At 37.1% G+C, this 16,140-nt stretch overlaps 1 protein-coding gene across 1 annotated transcript; it reads left to right on the top strand.

Annotated features, from left to right (window-relative positions):
* Positions 1-396: 396 nt before the first annotated feature.
* On the top strand, positions 397-15,797 carry LOC107693932 (fibroblast growth factor 13-like). Its single transcript, XM_016493492.1, has 6 exons — positions 397-627; positions 847-996; positions 9,270-9,380; positions 9,474-9,577; positions 11,639-11,837; positions 14,245-15,797. The coding sequence occupies exons 2-6, from the start codon at positions 945-947 to the stop codon at positions 14,379-14,381; spliced, it is 603 nt and encodes a 200-aa protein (XP_016348978.1). The 5' UTR covers positions 397-627; positions 847-944; the 3' UTR covers positions 14,382-15,797.
* Positions 15,798-16,140: the final 343 nt, after the last annotated feature.

Genomic DNA, 16,140 nt, shown 5'->3' with positions numbered 1-16,140 from the left:
ACCCTTAAAGCAAAATGTAACAAACAAATATTTGTGCTAAATAAAGCAAATATAGCCAAAGTTCCTTTATTCTATAGTCTTTGATATAGCATAAATGATAGAGAACGAACGAGTCCATCACCTGTTGAAATAATACAGGCATTTTCGTTGAAATCATTGTCTAACAGATTGACTTGCTTATTATGGTTATATTTTAACTTACTGACCTGTAGCTACTCTTTCAATGAAACCTACATTTGCGGTAAGTTCAGCTAATGAATGACTTTGCGTAGATGTTCTACGTCATGTTTGTCATCTCGAGAGTAGCCTTTTCTGACGACTGAAGCGTCACGCGTCACGTGGTGAGGTTTGGGACTGGGCTCCACAACGCGACCTCAATAGTCGCGTAGCGGGGTGATACACCGCCATGTGGTCTGATTGATGTGTCAAAGCACATCATGAGCGCTCGACTTGTAATTTTGCACACCGCAAACTGAACGACGCTGAAACAGCTTGGCAAGTGGCCTTTTACATTTTAATTTAATCTTTTTAAAAATGTTCACGCCTTGCTTTGCTGCCTTGTCTTTTGTCATATGAAACAAAGCGCTATGCACACCTGCCAGAGAAGATAATAACGACCAGCAAACGGTAAGGATTCAGCAACGTTAAAATCCACTCCGTTAAATTCATCCAATTAAACCTCTTATTCAAGTTATTTGGTTTATTTGATCAGTTTGATTGGAAAAGCATGCATAACTGATTTATGCTGAATGCCATGTATTCTTTGATTTAAAATATATGAAAACATAATTTAAAAGACACTATACAATGGGAAACCGTTATAAACAGCGATCTGGTTCCTTTAAGGGGGGGTTGGCCACTGTTTAATAGAAGAGCCAGTTTTAAATGATCGGACCGATTTGGTGTGAGTTATCATCTGGAATTCTTCATCAAAACTGGGATCTATGAGCGGGAAAGCATTACTAAAGACGAAAGAAGACAAGGATGCAAGCAAGGGTAAGACATCACATGTATCATTTTGCTTAAACCTTTTGTCCTTTCCATGTATTGATATACATTTGGTTGTTTATGATTCTGCAAAAAGGACGCACGATCTGGTTATGCAGACGGTTACAATTAATGGCCCGATGTCAAGCATCGCACGGAAAATCATTAAAAATTGATTCCCTCGGCGGTAGTAGCCACCGATCTATTAGGATTCTACAAAGAGTAACTTAACATGAAAATATGTAAATATGGCGTTTAAGCTCATAGATATGCGTGACCAACAAGTGTGATGTTTATTTTGCGATCATATTTGCGGTGGCGCGGTTACTTTAAATCTACTGTAGGCTAACAGCCGAGTGCGCTTCACGAGAAGCTAAAATAGCTTTACACTCTTCTCACATTTAACCCCGAAACAACAAACGCTTTAATTAAAAACACTTTCTTTAGATAAAACGTGTTGATAGCAAGAAAAGGGTTATGTATGTATTTTATTTCCTTTACTTGAGCGTGACATATGGCGCTCTCCAGCGCTTCAGTTCACGGATGTAGGCTGGGTACCTATTGCCATGGAGACAAAGAGGCCTCATTAAAAATACATGGCATGCTGTATGAAGCAGATGTATTCTGTTTTTAGTGTCTACAGTGGTTCTTTCACTGGACATAAATTGCATAACATTTTATATAAGGTCAACAAGCATTAAAGTGCACGCCTGGTTTTTAGTAATATGTTCTTCTAACATGTGTGTTGTGTGGTTAGGTCATAAGTAATATAGCTGTCCACAAACCCTGAGAGGGAGTTTAATGGTTGTGCAGAGGATTAGGTTTGATTAAGTTGTTACAGGAAAAACTCATTAAAGTTTAGTACGTCATGGAAAAGTGAGGAACAATCTACACATCTACACTGAGGCCATATAAAATAAGAGGTCATTAAAAAGACACAGCTTTTAATTTTATTTAATAGACGTGGGGATTCAGCTTAAACAAGAGATTAAGCTTCTTTGGAGTCTTAATTGAAAGTTTAGAACACCTTCATTACGTGTTTAATTCTGGTCACTGTATGTCACCACTGTGTTATAATAACGTTTTATAATAGTGTCCTTCAAAGATACATCATACGCTGTGATGTTGATACTAATAAAACTGATTTGTCATGTTGAAGCCTCAGTGATTTACACTTTGTAACCTCATAAAAGTGTCAGTGACAAAAAAATCATCATATGTAATGCTTCACACCACATGTGTAAACAAGACTGCTTCAGAACAATCTTATAGTATGTGGCTATAAATTAGATATAATACTATAAAAGTAACAAAAATATATAGAAATCATTGCAGATATGTTCAAATGTAATTAAAAATAAATATAAAAAAATAAAAAAGAATAAAAGTCTTGACTAGATTATAAAAACCTGACTGTCTTAGAAAGCCTGATACTTTCATTTGTTCCTGTGTTCAGTAGTCACTAATTCGTTTATCCTATATTCGTCCTTTTTGAAAACATGACAGTATAAGTTATATAGTATAGAAGAATATAGTATAGATAACACTAAATCCATAGCTTTACCACCAGATGTCAGTATCATCTTTCTAAACTTATTTGGGTTTCTCAAACGGAAGGCTGCATCCTCTGGAGGTCGCATTTGTAGGCTGCATACGTCATAAAGATTATATTATTTTAGAATATTAACAGTTATAAATTTGACCATTATTCTTAGTTAAGCGTAAATTGTTGTAATATGCTTATGACTCGCGAATGTAATGCTCAGTTGACTGAAATAAACCAGCCTTGATGATGTATGCAGCCTGCAAATGCGACCTCCGGAAGATGCAGCCTTCCGTCCCGGTCTCTCTTTATGGCTTTCGGCCTCCAGTCCCGCTGTGTGTGTGTGTGTGAGTGTGTGTGTGGTGTGTGTGTGTGTGTGTGTGTGTGTGTGTGTGTGTGAGTGAGTGAGTGTGAGTGTGTGTGTGTGTGCGTGTACGTGCAGGCTCGCATGAATCGGTATCGTGTAAAAATTATGTCTAGGCTATATTATGTCATACCATAATTTTTCCTAATACTTGTTGTTCTGTCATTATGTTTAAGTATACACTGTTCAAGATGGCAAGGAGTACATTCTATTGCGGACGGAGTCAACTCAGTCTCTTGCTGTAGATAAGAAAGAAAACTCAGCCTTTCATAGTAAATGTCAGGAGCTCTTTTGCTGTTCATTCTGGAAACTCTTCGCTCTAAAGAAAAAAGAAAACAATGAAGGTTTGTCGAGATGAGAAGTTTATCAGTTCTGCCTGACGAGCACTTTCAATTTTAATTTCACATATGATAAGCAAAGACTATTGCCATTGTTTTTATCATCAAGAACAAAAACACCGTACTAACACACCGGAAATAACGTGCGCTGTAAATGTTTTATATGGACCCTTCTCACAGACTGTGACGACGCGTTTCCACAGTTAATTACAACACCAATCTAGTAAAGTTGTTCATTTTTACTGTATAACTATACTGTGTTATTTTACCCTGGCATTAAAACTAGTTAACGCTGTTGTGCGAGATTTTCTAACGGCCACAGGGAGTGGCGGGAACTTTGAAATCTTGATCTATTCTGGCTAACATAAAAACTATTGATATTTTTTTCCTCTTTTGTGAAGTCATAGAAACGCTGTCCTTTTTTCTTTTGCTATTGGAGCAAATGGAGATGCAAAATTATATTTGTTGTTGTAGTTTACATTCACCGCTATAAGATACGTCCACTTTTGAGAAACCCGGAAATGTGAAAAGTGTCCATTGCAACACATGCTATTATTTCAATGCACAAGTGCTGTTATGATTTTTAATTAACTGAATAGTAAGGGAATGTTAAGTACGCTGTCAAGTCTAGACCCACACAATTAAATGTTACTCCTGCATGTTTACACTGACTGTATTTTAAACCCAAGTCTGTTTTATTGTGCACTTCAGGAACGCTTGGATGTAATGATGAACCTAATGTTCCCTCTAAACCCATTTCACATCTTTTCGCGACATCTAGTGGTGCTCTTTGAGATTAGCTTCATCAGGGTGCGGTTGTTGTTTTTACCCGAAAGGTGGCTGAAAACAGAAGCATAAAACTAAAGTATTTTCTAACCGTTTAGGAAAATAGATTTACATTTAGCCTAACTAAATCTGCTGTGATCATATAAATATGTTTGAATTATCCAAAATGCTTAGTTAATTGTTATTGTGCTGTAGTTCAACAGTCAGTAATTAAAATAAAGGGAATTTTTATATTTTTATACCATTTTGAGACATCTTTTCTCATCATTACAAGATTCTAGATAGCCTAGACCATGAGGTTTAATAGCCCTAATAAATTAGATTAAGATTTATATTGTTGCCTGGCTAATTCAATTCAGTTCCAAACAAAGACAATGTATTTGTTAATAGCAGCATAGAAAATATAGAATGCAGAAAATAAAAAGTGCTCCAGCTCAGGGTCCCTTATCTGTAAAAACGTCAAGAATTGATAGAAGTCACAATTGCTAGAGATTTAATGAGGATGAGTAGAGACTGCATACGCATAACAGGATTACATAAAACACTTGCGTATATGAGAGTGACTTTGATAGGATCTTAAACTCACATTAGATTAGTTGCATTAGATGGGCAGTAAATATGCTTAGTTGTGTTGCATATTGGCCCAACACATAACAGGAAGGAGGGCCAGACTAATTCGATTCCCACTGTTTGAGAAAAACCCTGTTTCCTCATTACGCCAATATCTCATTAGTCCCTCTCTGAATATGTAGCTGGTTGGTTCTGCTTTTCTGGACTGTTCCTAAACTGTGCATGGTTTTCAGAGCTTGTAAACCAGCCAGATCTCTCATCTCTGACACTTTTATTACCAAGAATAATATTTAGAAGCAGGACTTTTTTATCCAAATGGGTTTTATTTATTGCCCTGTTATTTTTCATAATGCTGCCTTGGCAACACTAAAACTGTAATTTGTTATTGACTATAAACTGGATATATTGAGCGTATACTTTTAAGTAAATCCCCAGGTTTGTGATTAGGATTAATTTATCTCAAATGTTTGAAAGTGTTTGCTCTCTCTACTCTCTTCTCTCTTTAGCTTCTTGCTGTTAATTACCCTGAAGAGAGTGTAAGAGTTGGCAGTATCACAGATGCATCTGATGAATCATTGATAAGGCCCCCTAAACTCACAGTGGTCTGTCAATAATAGCCGATAATGATCTGCTATGATCACCGGGCTGTGCTCTTTTAATGGACAGAATACTCATGAGAATTAGTTGAAAGTTCGCAACGCCCTTTTTCTTGCTTTGCACACTGTGAAGAAGTGCGAAAGAATAAAAGCCTTCTTTGGATGCCTCTGAGAGTAGCATGACGTTTCCCTTGAGAAGATCTGTATCAGGTACACTTTTAGATATCTGTAGATATCCAATCCTAAGGGCTTTCTTAATAGGAGTTAGGCAAATGAATGAGGTATATACATTTCTAAGCGGATAATGGCATGTTCGAGTGGTTGAATGGCTTTGTTTGTAACTAACAGAGAGGCGTGGGTTTTAGTGCTGTCCGTGGTGCTGAAATTCACCAGTGCAACTGAAATTCATCTCAAGTGGGTCGCAAGAGTTTTCTAGTTGTTTTTATTTTTTTTTTCCGGATTTATATATTTTCTTTGCTGGCACCATCCATCCTTATATACTGTAAAAATGTTTTGTCAGGTAATCCAAATAATGTGCTTATGGTAATATCTAAATTAACTGGATTTGGATTGAGCATTGAGTGAAAAATATTATTTAATATGACTGATTTAACATGCCTATAGGTTGATGGTTTATTCAAAAGAATGTAAAAATCTGTTAAATAATTAACGGCAGGTTACTTTACCATATACAGTAAGAGTATTTTAAATACTTTATATATTTTTAAAAGTGTAAAATTACTGTAGATATATATTTTAGATATTTTTATTTGTAAAAATATGAATTACCTTAGAATTTGCAGAGAAAAAATTATATTTAACAAAACAATAATATACTTGTATATTTTTTTGTAAACATATTGTTGAAATATTTTCTAAGTAAAAAGTATAATCCCCATTAATTGATTCCCAGAATCCCCTGTATGAACCATATTTAAGAATTTGTGTTAATATACTAAGTATTAATTATAAAGTTAGTGTCTTATTTTCGTTTTCAGTTTTTTTCAGTGTTTTATGCTATCCCTTGCACAGTATGTTGTTTAGTTAATGTTTACTGCATTATTTTAGTGACCTGTATGCTAGTCTGATGATGTTTATGTTATTGTTTAGTTGCTGAATTTTAAGTAGTGTGGCCTCCTTTTGTCTGTTACCAGTATTGCAGTAACAAACAGATTTAAATACCACAAATTAGTTTGTAAATTACTACAAACTATACAGTTATATAGATATACAGTTATAGGAACTGTAACATGTGATTTTACAGTAAAGTTCTGGCAATCACCGTTTTTTTCCAACGAATTTAATAAAACATTTTACAGTGTAATTCTACAAATCAATACAAAACATGTATGACAATGAAAGGACTACTAATGAGGTAGATTATGTGTGCAAAAAAGGCCACTCCTCATTTCAGGAGGCTCTAATGTTGCCTGTTTCTACACGGCGGCTTGTTGAAGACCACAGTCACGTCTCTCGGGCTGTCTGTCACCATGCAGCAGCTGAAGCCGTGCTGCTGCAGGAGCCACTGCGAGGAGAACGAGCTGCTGCTGCAATCCAGCACAGTGTCGAAAAGAGAGCAATCTGGAATCTCCGCACAAGTGGATGTAGATATTTTTCCTTCTTGGATCATATTGCTGACCCCTGAGTTTAGATGCTGTTTCCTACGCCTCTGAATTTCCATATTTTGGGCGGTCTTGGGGAACGGGGACAGGGAAACTGTTGAGTACCTATGCAGATCTCCACTGCTGAAAACATGAGCACATCTGCATGGGAAGCCGATTAATCTACTCAACTTCAATTAAAGGCTGCGTTATTGAAAGGCGGGGACCTCTTGCTCACAATTTCCCGGCACAATTCCCCCTCTCTTCTTTCTCTCTCTCTGTTTCTCACATGTAGACAATATTTAATTATTTCCTCAGCCGCGGTGTGTTAACAGGTGCTCATTTTTCTGAATCAGCGCATGGCTTAGTAAAGCTTTGGGTCATGGCACAATGGCACGCGTTTCTCTCTCCCACAAACGCGCAACAAAAAGGCAACGTTTTCTAGAAGACAGCTTTTTTCTGTCCGGGATCTGCTGCACCATGTCAGGGCACAACAGCCGACGTTGAATGAAAGGCTTCAAACCAAGTGATTTGTCAATAGGAAAAATATGCTTAATCCTTGTGGGGACAACGGCGGACTTCTGAAATGACCATTACGCAGTCCGTCATGGAGTATTGATTTTTCTTCATCCGTGACAATGCTCTGAGCACACAGGACTTTAACATATACAACATATGGTCATTTTTAATCTGTGACGCGTCGCCACAACAAAACGCCAAACTGGCTACAGCCGCAGCGATCGCCAGCTCCCTCATTCGGCAGAAGAGGCAGGCGAGGGAGCGGGAGAAAGCCAATGCCAACCGCTGCGCCAGCAGCCCCAATAAGAGCATAGGGAACTGCGAGAAGCCCAGCAGGCTCAACTTGTTCTCACGCGTCAAACTCTTCGGCTCAAAGAAACGCAAGAGAAGGCGGCCAGGTCTGATGTTATGTGTGTTCTTTTAAGCAGACTTTACTCAGATAGCCATGTCCATCAATCATCTTCATCATCCCCCATCCTCATCATCGTCACAGCTGACTGTGTTAAGAAATTGTGACTGCACTTTAACTCCTTCCATACGAAAGAGTCTGAACTGTATACTAAGATCCGCTGCGCTGAGTAACAAGGATTTCATAGTTCACTGCTTTTGAGCACTGGCTTCTCTTTGAGCTAGAGCTGATGTTGCAATATCACCAGGGCACACAGCTCATCACTTGTTCTACACTAGATATCATGCAGTCTATGCAGTCTGAATCAGAGACTGGGCTAAACAGATCTGTGGCACTCTTTGGGTTATGTTGACTTGAATTAGATGGATTTTCATGGCTAATATTGAGTATTTTGTTAGTATGAGCACTGGCTGGTCTTGAATATATTCAGTGTTTTGTTTACTACTTCTTATTCTGCAATAAATGTGCATCTTGTTTATGAATGAATTTCTGGTTGGTACACTCTTGGAAATAAAGGTTCCAAAAGGGTGTGTTCACAGTAATGCCATAGAAGAACCATTTTGGTCTCCCGAAGAACCTTGTGCACAGTTCTTAAAAGATCCCATTTTTCTTAGTGTAAAGTATTTTTTAGTAATGTAAAGAACCCTTTTTCCACTTTAAAGAACCTTTTGTGCAATGAAAAGTTTCTATGGATGTTAAATGATCTTCATGAACCATCAAAGTCAATAAAGAACCTTTATTTTTAAATTGTAGGTTGAGGCAGATGTGAACTTGGGATGTGAAAATTTAATAAAAAAAAAAATTATATATTATTTATTTTCAATGCTATATATTTTTTTTAATTATTAAAATATTTCCAAATATTTGCTGGTGTATTTATGCTCAGAGCTTTGAAAACACAATCACTTAAAAGTGAAAATAGCACAAAACCATATAAAAATTTGAAATATTATTAATAATATTAAAATAAATAATAGCAGAAAGTCCAAAATATTATTTAATATGACTGAACAAACTTGACTACCTTGCTTCACATCAATTAAAGTTATTCTAAGGGTCAGGTCAGGTAGAAATACCTCTTTAAGGAAACAACTGCAGGTGGATAAAATGAGAACTACTAGAAAACGGTTTGTGACTAAAGCCATTTATTATTTTACAGCATCATCAAATATCAATAGCACAGAATAGGCAAACAATGTGATTTGTTTTCTTGTTACTTTTTTTTTTTTTTTGCATTTTCTATTGTATACAATGAGGAAATATAGTTTTGCAACTCATAAATTCAGAGCTGTTAACCGGAATCAGGATATTACTGAAATGCATGTTATATAAGCCATAGTTATCTATCACCCCAACACTGAGGCATGCTTGGTAACTGCCTGGGTCCTGTTGGCACCAGCACACACTATGTTTTCACAATTCACATTTTATGGTTTTCCAACAGTCATTTCTTGGCTTTCACTAGCTGTGCCTTTGTGCTGGATGTTCTCTCCTTCCTCACCCCATATGATCTGCTATTGCACACCCTCCTAAATTGTGTTGTCTCAATTCCACAGAGCCTCAGCTCAAGGGGATAGTCACCAAGCTCTACAGTCGACAAGGCTTTCATCTACAACTCCAAGCTGATGGGACCATCGATGGTACAAAAGAGGAAGATAATAGCTATGGTCGGTTCACTACACGTAACATGTTTAAACACGACCATGCCAACACGCTTCTTTCCCATGGGTTCAATTCTGTTCTGTACTGTAACTTCACAGCTATTTTCAACCTCATCCCCGTTGGGCTGCGAGTGGTGGCTATACAGGGTGTCCAGACCAAACTCTACCTGGCCATGAATAATGAAGGCTACCTGTACACCTCTGTAAGTATGATAATCTCATCATACACTCTTAAAAATAAATGCTCCAAAAGGTGGTTTTCACAGCAATGCCATAGAAGAACCATTTTGGGTTTCCCAAAGAACCTTGCAGTGAACAATTCTTAAAAGAACCTTTTTTCTGAAGAATTTTAATAATCTACAAAACCTTTTTCCAATATAAAGAACCTTTTGTACAATGGAAAGATTCCATGGATGTTAAAAGTGCTTTGTGGAAACTTCAATGCCAATAAAGAACCTTTATTTTTTTTTAAAGTGTAGTTTTAAAAGTGCGAGTCCCTCCTACACATTGTGGGCTCTTTTGAGATCAGGGCAGTAGTAAACATCCCACATTTCGTCTCTGCTGCTCTCATTGTAGTTAAATCTATGTCTTAGACTGCATCATGGATGCCGGAGGATCCGAGCTGTTAACTTAAAGTTGCAGGTTGGATTCCAGACAGCAGGCGATCGATGAACTGAAGAGTTAATGAGATCCAACTCCTGCCCAAACACCATCTGCCTCTCTTATTTATCGCAGCATTGTATCGTGATCATATTCAAAGACGAGATAATGGCATATTTAGACATGCTTGTTAGCACCTCGCATTCACACAAAGATAATTCACACTTCATATAATTGCTTTGTATTTGAACTATCTATAGAACGCTCCTGGGAGATAGTGCATCATCATACCCAAGGTTTTCCGCCCAATATCTACTCTGCAGTTTTTAAATATGGAGAAATCACAATAACGCTCTAATGGATATTCTGTTTTGCGAGTGCCTCCCTCACCTCTTTCCTTTGATTAAATGTGCTGTGGCGAGATGAATAATTTAGTGCTGTGCCAATAAGTGCTTCTGTCAATTCAAAATGGACATTTTGAGGAACATTGCTGCCATTAGAACGCTAAAGATTTGCAGTGGCTTTTGAAAGTCTTGGCCAGATCTGTGCTTTCATAATGCAGAAACAGTTTACACTGTACCTTTGTATTTCAACTGTGTGGGGGTTCGCATCTGACCGCCTGCCCACAGAAATGGACTCTTTTCACAGACTGTGATGACGTGTTTCCACAGTTATTTACATTGTAAATCTAGCAAAGCTTTTTTATATTTTAATTTAAAAAGGTAATGTACATTTATAACTCTATACTTGGGTTATATTACCTTGGTATGAAATACAAGAAAACTAGTTAATGCTGCTTTGTGGGTGTTTTTAACAACAGCTGAGGAAATGACTGCAAATTTGACATATTTCTCTTTTCTGATATAATAAATCTCTCAATATTCTTTCCTCTTTTGGAAAGTTACAAACGCTATTGTGGATTTTTTTCAAATGGGAACGCAAAAAATTTATTATTTGTTCTTTCTTTCTAGTTTGGAAAAACAAGTTTAGAACAATTTTCACTCAGATATTGCTAGTAATTTTCACAAATAATTACAAAGAAATGCCAAGTAACACATTAAATTACACTTGAATTTTGTATTAGAACAACTGACATAGTATTAGTTTGTAAATCTTACTCCAATAATCATTAATTACACTTCAAAAAATAATTTTTAGTGTATGACGACTTTCGACAACGGAAATGTGAAAAGGGTCCATACTCAAACTCGCACCCATGGTCGTGCTGGTATACACGGATCTCCTTGTTGATTTTGAGAGGTTGTTTTCCTCAGAATTAATGTATTGATCCGCAGGAAGGAGTCAAAGTGTTTCAGGCCTCAAGAGTTTAATGGTAATCAATCTGCACCACAAACTAGAGCGAAAGCACACGGGATGACGTGCTACCACTACGTTTAGACCACTTATTACGGTTCCAATCAGAGGAATTTACCTTGACAAAATCATGATGAGGTGATGTGTGATATCGATGAGGCTGGTCTGGACCTTCAACTCAAATTTATCTGCTCTCGCTTTGTTTATCTCCCTACGAGCTCACACACACATTCTTTTTTCTCTCTCTTATGCAAATACCCCTCCACAAACATGTACGAATATTGCTCTTCCCCTCATTCTCTCTGTCTCTTATGTCTCTGTTGTCTTCTCTGCCCATTTGACTCTCACAGGAGCACTTCACGCCAGAGTGCAAATTCAAAGAGTCAGTGTTTGAGAACTATTACGTGACCTACTCGTCAATGATCTATCGGCAGCAGCAGTCGGGCCGAGGCTGGTACCTGGGACTCAACAAAGAGGGTCAAATCATGAAGGGCAATCATGTAAAGAAGACCAAGCCGGCTGCACACTTCATCCCCAAACCTCTTAAAGGTTGGTTCAAGTGTCTTCTGCACCGAATGATAGATTTTATTTTTGAACGTTTTATTTTTCATTCATTAAGGCAAAATACAATAGAATGTTAATATCAAAATAATTTTCTGCATTAACCAGAGAACCCCTAATGCTCAAAATATCGCTCTCCCATTGAAGAGAAAACAGACCTTAAAAGAAGATGTATCCACCTTATTTTTCAATGCGGAAGTAAGCTGTTTTTGGTGCATTAGCCGTGGTAGGGAAATAACGAGGAGGATAACAAAGTGCGCTAAACGGTAAAATTGTTTGTGCTACAACATAGTGTGTTTATAATTAAGACAATACATTAAAATAATATGGTAAGAAACACAAGTTTGCAATATCAAGCAGCAAAACGAGCTGTTTTATACAACTAAAAATAGCTGGAAGTGGATGACACCGGAAGCCAGACACATTAAATTTACAAATGACCGTACCCACTCTTACGGGCAAAATAAGGTGGATAGGCACTTGTAGAAATATGCAGTTTTTTCCCTCCTTGAATTAAATGGGTGCCTTTCTTTTTTGGAACTAGCTGAATCAGTGGGGAAATCAAAAACTGCAGCTGCTTGTGTGCAGTCATAAGTGAAGCTACTGTAAGATGCCTAGACATTAGTCTGCTTTAAATGAGCATGGAAGCTCCATGCAATTAGATTTTAAATCAAGTTATAGTGTGTTCATGCAGCACTAAATTATTTTTATTGCAAGCAGGTGTTTTTGTGCTGCATAGGGTACTTGGAACTGGTTCAAATGATTTTCAGGATGTTCATTTGCGACGCACTGGAAGTTATTAATTTCCATTTGAGCTGAGTAGATTTTTTTTAACATAGTTGAGAATCATCTTTATATAATTTGGTCTAAAAAAATTGATTTGTGATTAAAATAAAAATCCCACTGTTTTTGCCTTTTCATGTCTATTCATGTCTTTTAATTTTTTTAAAAACAAGACTTTTTAAAGTCCTGGTGTCCTCTACAGAGGATGTAGCATAACATATGAATAAAATATCATTTTTCAAAAATTTTATTTTTACATTTTTTTTCTTATGCTCTAAACAATGTAATGACATGAAAAAAAAATTCTAAATTCACAAAACGTTTTTTTCCCCTGGTAGTGAGGATGATATGAGAATGCTGAGATTTTTGTGTCTGTTTTGAACCCTGGTTGCGTTGAAATATTTGAACTTTTGGCTAAAAGAAATAAAAAAATATTTGGCTAGCCCTTATGCGACACCTTCTCTAAAACGAGCGTTTATGAATAATTTAGCCAGAAATAATTATTTTATTATCATTAAAGAATTTCTGCAGAATAGCCCTTGAAAACCAACTATATTTTTCGTTCAAAAATAATAAGGGTCATTTGTTTTGTGTGGATATATTCATACATTAATTATTCAATCACTTTACCATGGTGAATAAGTGGAGAATCATATTTTCTCTAGACGAGGTCATAAGAACCGGTGTTCTGTCGAGTTGTGCTACCCTGTCAGATTTTGCTACCTCCCATTAACCCTTGTGTTGTGTTCGGAACCCTATCACACTTACGAGTTTACGGAGCAAAAAGGACTCAGTGGATATTCTCTAAAATGGCACCAGGGTGACGTGGAGCAGACAAATTGTTGAATAAAGTCGTTATTTGTTTTCTTTGCGTACAAAATGTATTGTCGTAGCTTCGTAATATTGCGGTTGAATCCCTGATGTCACATGGATTATTTTACCGATCATTTTTCAGAGCAAAAAGGACCCGAACACCACATGAGGGTTAAAACAGTAGGTGGTACAATTCGACAACGAAAAATGCTACCTGTCATTTATGGTCTATTAACGTCTACACCTACCCCAACCCTAAACCTACACTTACAGTAATGTAAATACAGTACTTATGTGTTGTTCAGGGATGTGGCTAGAAGGGATACAGCTACGGCCAGAAACCAACAATAAATGTGTTTCATTAACGTCCACACCTACCCCAACCCTAAACCTATCCCTTACATTAATGCAAATACAGTAATTATCATTGTTCAGCATGAGAAAAATTACGCAATATTGATGTGCGCATGCGCAGTAAGCCCTGGTAGGACAATCTGACGGGTAGGATAAAATGTATATCTATATCTATATTTAAATCAATTAAATATGTTCATACCTTTATTAGCATTTAAAGCAACATTTGGCAACAGAATGGCATTTCTGTTTTCCAAATATTTCTTCCTCAGGTACAAGGAAATGCAACCCTTAAGGAACCGTAATCATTAAATTCCTTGTGATTCCCATCCCTAGCGCTGTGTAGACACTAATAGAAGTTATCAATGTACTAATAAGGAGACAAGCTTGCTACGACCTGAACATGAGACTCATGAGACCTGTTACTTGTGTCTCCTTCATATAGTTGCCATGTACAGAGAGCCGTCGCTGCACGACCTGACCGAGTTCTCCCGCTCCGGAAGTGGCACTCCAACCAAGAGCCGCAGCGCCTCGGCCATGCTCAACGGTGGCAAGATTCTGAGCCAGAATGAGTCAACATAACCGCAGGGCACAACTGCAGTCTGCTGCTGTACAGCTGCTGGACTCTACCATCAACTAAACAGCACAAACGCGTTTACAAGAGTGCAGTGAAACCTTTAGCTGGTCGCTAGCTAGTGTTTCCTGAAATCACTGTGATGAGAACACAAGTGCAAACCTACATTGTACAATCTTCTGCAGGTCAACCTCGTGAGACAAACAAACCAAGCCATCTTTCTGATGTAGGGGTTTGCGTCCTTTTGCGGGGCGATCCCCGTTTCCATGTGTAGCATACAGAGCTGTGGTTCCTGTGGCATTGTCACAGAATCTTCTAGAACACCTACTTTTGTGTTTTGCTCCATTTCTTCTTAGGGATGCCAACTCCATAGTGCTAAGTCAACTACAACATGACAATAGCAGCTTGTGCGACCCATCTATCGGTATATAGAGATGGTATAACGGTTCTGGGACATATGATAAAAGTATTTCAGCTCAGCTTTTTTGAGGCAGCGGTTCATTGTTGTGTGCTTTTTAGATGAGGCGTTTTGCTCCTCGCTTCTCTTTTTCTGTCTTTTCAGCTTCCCCCCACACATTGTTATTCTGCAAATTAAACAGATTTAGGGTTCGGTCTGTCTGCACACCAAAGATGTCATTAGCCTCTTTGTATGGAGGTAAGTCAATTTGTGTAATTTCAGCTCCCTCAGACAGATGGTTGAGAAAACCGCAAGAGTGAATGTCATTTAGTCAGAGGAAATGTATTCAGGATAGAAGAAGGCTACTCACTGTGGGTCCCTGCTTTTTGTCTGTTTATGTCTTCCTTTATGTCCCCTCTACTTTGGGAACCCAGAATCTTGGAGAAGTGTCAAATCAAAAAATGTTTAAATTATTGATTAATGCCAACCCGTTACGTAAAAACAGGGCAGGCCTTTTCCCCCCTCTTTTTTGTAAACAAAAATATAATGAAAACCAAGCAAGAGAAAGCTTCCATTGCTTTTACAGGGCTAAATCAACATTAGTAAATAATTTGTGTGAAAATTCATTCTTATGATTCTACTTTATAGTCCTCAGTGGTCAGGCAGCAGCCCGTTTATAATTTTGATCAAAATCTTCTTCTGTTGTATGATTGTATGTATGAAGCATATTTAATGCATGGGGGACAATGGACGCTGCATGTTATGTGGCTATGTATATTACCTACAATATGGAACCATGTGCTCAAATGGATACTGGAGTAAAATACAAATGTGTATATATATATGCATTTTATCCTGCTGCCTGCCTGTTTATTATTTGTTGTAAATTTAAGAAGCTGCACTGAATAAAATGTTTTGTATGGTCAGAGCACTCATGATGTTTGATTATGCGGTGTTAAGTGACTTTTGCTTTCAATGCACTTGATAACTCTTCATCAAAACAAGAGTCATTGTATATTGTATGTGACGGCGCTGCTTTAAAATACAAAAATTTAAATTTTACAAATACAAATCTTTAAAAAAAACCTCATATTCTTACGGTTATAAAATACAAATGTAAAAACATGAATTAAATGTGTAATATTAAATATAAAATACTATTTAATTAATAAATGTAATATAAAATATATACATTTTATGGAATTATAATGTTGTATAATTATGTACAATAAATTATGTACAAAGGATCTTGGCATAGTTGTGTTTATGTATGTAATATTTAAAGACAAAATAGGTCTCTCCTTTATGTCAGATAGACTCCAAAACTCTTACACTCTTAAAAATAAAGGTGCTTTAAAAGGTTCTTCACA

The sequence above is a fragment of the Sinocyclocheilus anshuiensis genome, unplaced genomic scaffold (assembly GCF_001515605.1).
Source record: "Sinocyclocheilus anshuiensis isolate Anshui unplaced genomic scaffold, SAMN03320099.WGS_v1.1 scaffold694, whole genome shotgun sequence".
NCBI lineage: Eukaryota > Metazoa > Chordata > Actinopteri > Cypriniformes > Cyprinidae > Sinocyclocheilus > Sinocyclocheilus anshuiensis.
Note: the sequence above shows the minus strand (reverse complement) of the source record. Positions and strands in the feature narration are given on the sequence as shown.